The 9,465-nt window shown below is 54.1% G+C and overlaps 1 protein-coding gene across 1 annotated transcript in view; it reads right to left on the bottom strand.

The window, feature by feature from the left end:
- CACNA1I (calcium voltage-gated channel subunit alpha1 I) overlaps window positions 1-9,465 on the bottom strand; it is a 137,063-nt gene that overhangs the window by 74,928 nt on the left and 52,670 nt on the right. The window contains exon 5 of the mRNA XM_023222216.2: window positions 598-695. Coding sequence (XP_023077984.1) covers window positions 598-695 — 98 coding nt within the window. The remainder of the gene's footprint in view (window positions 1-597; window positions 696-9,465) is intronic.

Below are 9,465 nucleotides of genomic sequence, written 5' to 3'. Positions count from 1 at the left end.
GTGGATGGATGGACAGATAGATGGATGGACAGATGGGTGGGTAGACAGATGGGTGGGTGGATGGATGGATGGATGGACAGGTGGATAGGTGGACAGGTGGATGGATGAACAGGTGACTAGGCATATGGGTGAGTAGGTACATGGATCTGTGGTGGGTGAGTGACAGAGCTCAAGTTCTAAGTCAGTCAGCACAAGTGAGGAAGTCAGGTTTCATTGCCCCAGTGAAATGCTCTATGATGTCCTCCTTCAAACTAAGCAGCTTCTTTTCCTACGGGTGCTCGCCTTGACATCCTATGAAGACCACTCCCCCATAAACCCTTTGTTCCTGAAAAGCCAGACTCCCCAGCATGCTCTCCAGGCTCTCCTGGGACTCAGAGGCATCGGGGCCACCTGCCAGCATCTTCAGGTCCATGAGCTCCATGGGAGCAGGGCACATCTGTCCAGACACCGCAGGATCCCTGCGCCCACCCAGGCCCTGGTCAGTCTTCTCCTAGTGAATGAAGCAGGGTGGGGATGGGCACTGCCTAGGCAGGCCAGGGATGGGTTGGCCAGGGATGGATCAGCCAGGAATGTGTGGACAGAGCGGGGCTGACTCACTGGGCACGCGGTTGATGGCTTTGAGGGGCCTCAGGACGCGTACAGTGCGGATGGCCGACAGGTTGATGTTCTGAAGGTCCAGGGAGTACTCGACCATCCTGCAGAGAAAGGGGAAAGGGGAAAGAGTGAGGGATGGTGCTGGAGGCCAGCTGGGGTCAGGGCCCGGGCCACAGCATTCTCCAGCCACCTGCACACAGCTGCCCGGACAGGGCACGTAAAGACAGCAGTCGGATCTCCAGCTACATCCGGCCAACGTGTGGCCTGGGGTTGCTTCTGTGGCCCTTGTCTCCTCCTCTGTAAATGGCGCTGGTGACAGATGTGGGCAGGGGCTCAGGGCATGAAGGGAGCACAGACGTTGGGCCCCTGCTGTGTGCCTAGCACTGTGCCAGGTGGCTCCTGCCCTTCAGGCCCATCCTCCTGGCCCGTGGCCCATGTCAGCCCCAGTTTCCAGAGCAGCCTCTGAAAGCGGGAGAAACATCTCCTGCACCAAACAGCTCCACGCCCCACAGTCCTTCCAGGCTCAACCAGCCCTGCAGCTCTTTGGAGGCAGTTTGCCTCCTCCAGGAAGTCTTCCCAGATCTCCCGCAAGAGGCAGACCTCTGAGGTCCCAGTTGCGGGGCACTGGGAGAGGGGTCTGGCCTGCCTTCCCAGGATCACCCCCCCTGCCCCCATCACCAGACCCTTCCCCCAGCACCTCCCACCCCAGGACTTCAGCGCTGCTGCCAGCTCCACCTGTCACCACCCATGTCACCACTGTCAGTAGGAAATGAAGGCTTTTCCTACACGCTGCACAAACCTGTCTGACTGTTGTGAAGCCGCCACCCCCTCCCGCTGCTTGAAGAGTCATTGAGTGAAAGCTCCGTTCCCTGAAATGCCACCATCATCCATCCCCCACCCGCTGGAGCGCAGACTCAGGCTCCTGCATGCGCGCATGCACACACACCTCCACACCTGTGTGCACACACGCATGGTCACACACCTGCATACAGAGTCACATACACGCACACAACCACACATCCAGTCACACACATGCACACACCTGCACACACGCACGCACACAGTCACACACTTGCACACAGTTACACACATGCACACACACACCTGCACAGTCACACACCTGCAAAGTCATACACATGCACACCACACACACACGCAATCACACACCCGCACACACACACACCTCCACAGTCACACACGCACACAACCACACATCCACACACAGTCACACACCTCCACACAGTCACACACGCACACCACACACCCACAGTCACACACCTCCAGTCACACACGCACACGACACACCCACACAGTCACACACCTCCACAGAGTTACACACATGCATACAACCACATACCCACACACACAGTCACGTACACAGCCACACCCCCGCACACAGTCACGCACCTCCACAAAGAGTCACACACATGCACACAACCACACACTTGCACACACACACACACTTACACAGAGTCACACACATGCACACAACCACACACCCACACAAACACAAACATACGCACACAACTGCACACCTGCACACACACACTCCCTTCTTGGACATCCTCATACATGCACCCTCCTACTCAAGCCCAAACGCAGATGAGGGGGAGTGACCCAAAAAAGTGACAGAGACCTAGAGCTGGAGACAGAGACCTAGAGCTAGAGACAGAGACCTTGGGGACCTGAGGGGGAGGGAGGAAGGAGAGAGGGGGAGCTGGCAGAGAGCAGGGAGAGAGGAGGGGGGCAGGAGAAGGAGCAGGAGGAGGGAACAGAGGGTTGGGGGAGGGGAGGGGAGACGAGGGGGTGCGGGGGGAGGGGGGCAGCAGCCAGGCAGAGGGTGAGGGCTGACGGTGACCTGGAAGGGGCAGCGAGGGAGCGGGACTGCATGAGGATTCTGCGCGTGGGTGAGCCCAACTGTCATTTTCACATTTTGTAGAAAGAGCTCTCCAGGCAGCCGGGAGACACGTGTGATGGAGGGGCTGCGGGGGTGGCACACACAGGCACATAAACAGGCGCTGGCACCCGCGGGGCCCAGGACTGCCGAGTCCCATCGCAGGCAGCCAGGACCAGCTCCAGCCAGCCCTCCCCACCATGCCACACCCCCACACAGACGCAGCCCCTCTTCCTCCTGCCTTGGTTTTCCAGATCCTGTGGGGGGCGGGGTGGGGGAGAGTCAGTCCCTAGGGAGAGCTGGGAACGCCCTCAGGCTCAGTTCATGCTTTGCTGGATGAGCTGGAGGTGGGGGCTCCTGAACCCCCCCATGTGCTGCCTTCCCAGGGCCCAGAGGGCACACCTGCCCAGCTCTGGCAGGCACTCATCGAGGACTTGTTCCCATCCCCATGAAGCCTCGCCATGAAAATAAACAGATGCCTGCAAGATGGATGGGTAGACAGAAAAGCAAGGCTGTCTGAGGCCCTACTGGGTGCCGGGCACTGTTCTCTTTACCTGTGGGAACCCATTTCAATCTCCACTCATTTGAGCACGGGCCCATTACTCTCTCCTGCCACAGCCTCTCTCCACTCCACCAGGGCAAGCCACATCCATGACTGGCTCATTGAGAGAGCCCTTGGAATGAACCCCTGCTGGTCCCTAACTCCCCTCCCCGACACCCGACACGGCCACCCGGCTCCACCTTCCCCGCCCAGTCTAGGACTGTTGGCTCTCAGTTAAGTGAGGGCACCAACCATGGCCCCTGCCCCAGGATAGGCTGGGGGGCAAGAATGCCCCCGTGCACAATTCAGCCCCTTGATGACAAAGAGTGTTTTCTTTTTTCTTCTTCTTTTTTTTTTTTTTTTTTTTTTTTGAGACGGAGTTTCACTCTTGTTGCCCAGGCTGGAGTGCAGTGGCACTATCTCGGCTCACCACAACCTCCGCCTCCCGGGTTCAAGCGATTCTCCTGCCTCAGCCTCCTAAGTAGCTGGGATTACAGGCACGCACCACCATGCCCAGCTAATTTTGCATTTTTAGTAGAGATGGAGTTTCTCCATGTTGGTCAGGCTGGTCTCGAACTCCCAGTCTCAGGTGATCCACCCGCTTTGGCCTCCCAAAGTGCTGGGATTACAGGCGTGAGCCACTGTGCCCAGCCGACAAAGAGTATTTTCTTGCATTTTGTGTTTCTCTACAAAAAGGGGTGGCAGGAAGAGACTGACCCTGGGGTCTTCAATGAGATATGAGTTGTGACTGGATGTCACAGGGGGGTCCACGATGACCCAGTTAGTAACTTTAGGGTCTGAACACCTCCAAGACCCCAGCTTTGCCACAGGAGGCTGATCAGACATGTGTGCTCTTGGCTACAGACTTGGGCAACCTCCCCGCCATCCGCCCCAATCTTGGAGGGGAACGGAAGCAGCCGCTGCCTGGCAGTGCATCTGAAGCTCCCAGACACTCTCAGCTGGTCCAAATAGGGCAGACCTGGAGCAACACACTGGCCCAGCCCCTTCCCCTCACCCTGTACCTGACCCTGTGGGTCTTCAGCACAGGAACACACCTTCAGTCTACATCTGCGGCCAACATTCCCCAAATTCCCCCTGAGAACCCACCAGGTACAGCCCTCAGACCCTGGTGAAAAGTTCCCCCAAGAAAACGTTCCCGTAGAATCTGGTGTCAAGATCTTAGCTCTGAGCTTCCTGGCAACCAAGTCAAAAAAGGAAATATGATGTTACTGAGTTCTTAGCAGCATGAAAGATCTTGACACTGTAGATCCTTCCAGGGAATCCATTTCCTTAAACATTTCTACTGGGTCCTAACTCTTACTTCTCCACTTCATGAACCATTTGGGGGTATTCTGCGGTGGTTGCATCTCCTGTCTGGGGGAATGAGACAGCGTATAAATGCATTCAGTGAAGAAGAAACATAGGTGCACAGTGAAGAATTGAGTAGTTCTCATTCTTCTCTGAGCAGAAGAGGTTAGAGAGGAGGACACCGGACAAGGATGGAGAGAGAGGAGGGAAGAGGGAAGAGCACTTATTTGGGAGGGAGGAACTGTGGGTTTAAGTCTCTGTCCCGGGAACCTCGCTGTCTTGACAATGACTCCATGCACCAATCGGCCCAACCTGGGACAGCTTGCTGACAGTTCCACCCTCCCTGTCTTAGCCCAGATCACCGGCCCTCTGTCCCAACAGTGGCACAAGCCTCCCAATTGCCCTCCTGCCCTCTGCTTCCTCCCCTACGTCCCTTCCTCAGTCAGCAGAAATCTCCTAAACTCAGATCTAGCTGTGTCACTCCCACTTAAAACCCTCAGTGACTCCCCATTGCCTTCAGAACAAAGAGACCTTCAAGGCCCTCTGCAATCTGGCCCCAGTCCATCTCCCCCGAGCCTCTGCTAATCCTAGGTGCCGAGTCAGGCATGAGCACCGTGTCTCAATTTTTGCTGAGGCCACCTGGGATGGTAGAAGCTATCTCCCTCCCCTTCTCCTCTTTCCACCCCAGTGACAGCCAAGACAGCTGGGACTTCCTGCCCACGTTCCAAAAAGAGAAGGTAAGGAAGGGCCGCCCCTGTGGGCTGACTCCCCTCAGGCCCCAAATAAGACATCGCTTATGGGGGTGAGAAATTAATTCCTAATTACACAGTTACTTTATCACGCAACTTCAGTGCGAAAAGTCTAAAAAAGAAATCAACAAAACCTCCCCACTACCTCCTGCCAGCTCCTAAGCGCTTAATTAGGTAAGTAATGTTGCTTTAAAGAGAGCACTTCCATCCTGAAGTCTCCCCAGGAGGAGGTGGCTGTCTTCTGGGGAGAGGGGCTCCGGTGTGGCCAGGCTGGTGGAGGGACCGTGCCAAGGAGGGTAGGGAGGGCGGACATCATTTCTTCCCAGCACCTTCTACTTCGACCTTATTCCTTGAAGAGCCTCCCTCCCCGGCTCCTGGCTCCTAGCAGAGGTCCAGAGACCCAGGCCTGGTCCACCAGAGGATCCCATGCCCCCGGCCGGGCCACCATGGTTGGTTCAGGATAGGCATGTGATCTCTGGTGGACCACAAAGGCAGCCCAGCCCATGAGCGGGGACTGCAGGGACGAGGTCCTCTCCCTGGCTGAGCCACAGCCTGCAAACGCGGAGGCCACCATGGCTCCGTGGTGGCCTGAGAATTTTGCCAACATAAAGGAAGAGTGAAGCAAGAGCTGGGGAGAGAGGCAGGCTCCTGACCGCATGCTTAGAGGACCTCCCTCCAGCTGAGCCCAGATCCCTGACCTACCCTCTGCTCTCCCCGGTTACCTGAACCAGTGTCTTCCTTTTGGGTTCTAGGTCCTGTTTGTACTGTTTCTGTCAACTGGAACTCAGGGTCCTGGTTGGTTTAGAAAGGTTATCTGAGCACTCACTACCTGCCACGAGCTTCATGCCACTTCCATCAAGTACTCCTCTCTCAGTTGGATTACGGCACCCACTGTAGATGAGGAAACTGAGACAGAAGGGGCCCATGTCAGGCCAGGCATGGTGACTCATGCCTGTAATCTCAGTACTTTGCAAGGCCGAGGCAGGTGGATTGCCTGAAGTCAGGAGTTCAAGACCAGCCTGGCTAACACGGCAAAACTCTGTCTCTACTAAAAATATTAAAAAAAAAATTAGCCAGGCATGGTAGCGCATGCCTATGTAATCCCAGCTACTCAAGAGGCTAAGGCAGGAAAATCGCTTGAACTCAGGAGGCAGAGATTGCAGTGAACTGAGATTGCACCACTGCACTCCAGCCTGGGCTATAATAACAAAACTCCGTCTCAAAAAAGAAGGGATTCATGTCCCACAGTCAGGTACCAAGGGACCCAGGAGCTCTGTGTGACCTGCCCCCTCTCCCACTGCATCAGTCACCAGCAAGGCCAGAGCAGGCCAGCGTCTCCGGCTCAGGAGCATGACCCTCTGCTGACCAGGTGGGCGGAAGGCACAATGCCCACCACAGCACTAGGACCAGGGCCAGCATCCTCCAAGGCAGTGCCACCCGATGGTCAGAGTACAGAGCTGGGTTCCAATGCCAGCTTGCTGCTTGTGCACCATGTGACTTTGGGCAAGTCACTGACCTGAAACGTGTTCATATACAGATCTAGTGCTCAAGGAACAGCCAAGAAATGTGAGCTATTATTGTATCGCAGCCTCAACTGTTACCTCAGTTCACACGCGCCCACGAATCACATGAGGCCCTCTCCAGACCCCACCCACAGGCAGAGATGAGCTCTTCTGCCTGGTGTCCCACTGATCCTCGATGAGGGCACCTCTGGGCGCCTGTCCCTGTTCCTCAGAGCAGGGGCTGACTCAGAGCCCCTGCTGGGTCCCCAGTGCCCAGCCCAGGTTCTGACTTAGAGGTGGATTCCCTATGCGAGCTTGTCAAACAAATAATTTGAGGGACAAGATCAGAAAAAAAGAAAAAGAAAAAGAAAAAAGAAAAAAAAAAAAAGCTTGGAGCTGACAAGAAGCCACAAGAAATGACTGAGGTTTAACATCTTTCCAGGAAATACCCCGCCCAGGGGATGATTTCTGTGTGCGGCTGATAAAAATAGGGTGTTTCCTCAATCTTCACAAGGGGCCCACGGGGGCTTTCTTAAAATGTGATTTAAGATGTAGCTAATGGAAGGGAAGCTGAGATGCTGGAAATCACAGATCATCTGTCAGGAGGCAGCTCTGTGATGACTCAGGCTTGTGTTGGTTGATAACTAGACCACCAGCCATTGCCAATATCCGGGGACCCAGCACACAGTAGGTGTTCTGTGGAGAGAGGGAGGGAAGCGGGAAGAGGAGGAAGGAAATAATGCAGAGGATTTGGGGGTAATAACAGTAACCCTTGACTGTGGCCAGCATCTCATGATTTATGGGTCCTTTCACCCATTGCTATGGTCTGAATATTTATATCCATCTAAAATTCATATATTGAAATTCTATTCCCCAAGGTGATGGCATTAGGGCCTTTGGGGAGGTGATTAGATCATGAAGGCAGAGCCCTCAAGAATGAGATGAGCACCTTTTTATTTTATTTTATATACAATTTTTTTTTTTTTTTTTTGAGATGGAGTCTCACTCTGTCGCCCAGGCTGGAGCGCAGTGGTGCAATCTTGGCTCACTGCAACCTCTGCCACTGGGTTCAAGCGATTCTCCTGTCTCAGCCTCTCGAGTAGCTGGGACTACAGGTGTCTGCCACCACACCCAGCTAATTTTTTGTAGTTTTTAGTAGAGACGGGGTTTTGGCCAGGCTGGTCTTGAACTCCTGACCTTGTGATCCACCCACGTTAGCCTCCCAAAGTGCTGAGATTACAGGCGTGAGCTACTGCACTGGGCAGCACCTTTTTAAAATAGGCAAAAGGAAACTCATCCGCCCCTTCATGTGAGGACTGAAGTGAGGACTAAGTGAAAAGACTCATCTATGAGAAAGTAGCCCCCACCAGACATCGAATCTGCCAGCACCTTGATCTTGGACTTCCCAACCCCCAGAACTGTGAGAACTAGATTTCTGTTGTTTATGGGCCACCCGGTTTATGGTATTTTGCCGGAGCACCCCAAACAGACTAAGACACCTGTCTTGTCCGTTTTTTGCTGCTGTGACAGAAGTAGAAAGACTGGATGATTTATTTTTTTTAAATAAATTAATTCGGTTTACGATTCTGGAGGTTGGGAAGTCCAACATCAAGGAGCCGCATCTGGCGAGGGCTTTCTTGCTGTGTCATCGCATGGCAGAAGGGTAAGAAAGTGTGTGTGAGAGAGGCAAGGGGCCAAACTCATCCGTATCAGGAACCCACTCCCACAATAACCATCCCACTCCTACAATAATGGCATTAATGCATCCACAAGGGGTGAGTCCTCATGACCTGGCCACTTCTTAAAGGTCCTACCTCTCAACTCTGTCGCACTTAGGATTAGGTTGCCAACACATGAACTATGGGAGACACATTCAGACCACAGCAACACCCATAGTTCCTCACACAGACCTATGAGGCCAAAGAACAGAGGTGATTAAGCCCACTTGACTGATGCTCTGAAACCAACTCAGGCCAAGCTCAGAGTACAAGGGGGATTTAGGGGAAGAATGCTGGGTTGGCCACAAAGCTGAAGGATGGGCTGCAAAGATAGAACCCAGGCAGGTGGGAACCAGGGCAGCTCCAGGAACCTCAGTGGCAGAAGACCTGGACCTTCTCTCTCCAAGCCTCCATTCAGGTGACTTTACTCCAGTGGTTTATCTCTGGATAGAGTTGCCAGACAAATAGAAGCTTCCCAGTTAAATCTGAGCTTCAGATAAACAATGAATAATTTTAGTATATGCCTCATGATGTCTGCCTCCCGTGAAACTTAGCTCCATTACTCCAGAGTAGTCTTGGCAGCATGCAGGTGGGAACGGCTGCTGGGAACCAGAGAGTGGGCTCTGGGTGGGGCAGAGATGCTTTCAGCTCTACCAGAGCCTGGGGGAAACGTTCTTCTCAGGGGGCTCACCTCACTGCTTTCTGAGGGCTAGTGAGGCTTCCAAGTCCTCAGAGGCAAATCAACCGCTTACATTTCAGCCTCTGGAAAGGTACAACTCCTTCATGTCATGGGTGAGCACGAGCCCTGGGGGCAGCCAGACCTGAGCAATCCCAGATCTGATCCACAAAGGCTGAGTGTGTCCTGAGGCACGCTACCAATCTTTCTGAGACGCCATTTTCTTATCTGCAAAGTAGGGTTAACAATACTAATTTCTGGGGATTGTGAGGATATAACGCCATCATGGGTGTAAGCCCAGATCAGTCAGTTAATGATAGTTCACGGTAGGCCACCTAAACGGCTTGGTTGCCACCAGCCAGGGCGCCCTTGTGAACTCCAAGAGTAACAAGACCTGGCCTGGGGTCCTCCCTGTCCAGCATCCCTTTCCAGCCTCCCCACCCCCAGCCATGTGGTAGGGGCAGGGCTGACACATCCTGCCAG

The sequence above is a fragment of the Piliocolobus tephrosceles genome, chromosome 19 (genome assembly GCF_002776525.5).
Source record: "Piliocolobus tephrosceles isolate RC106 chromosome 19, ASM277652v3, whole genome shotgun sequence".
Lineage (NCBI taxonomy): Eukaryota > Metazoa > Chordata > Mammalia > Primates > Cercopithecidae > Piliocolobus > Piliocolobus tephrosceles.
Note: the sequence above shows the minus strand (reverse complement) of the source record. Positions and strands in the feature narration are given on the sequence as shown.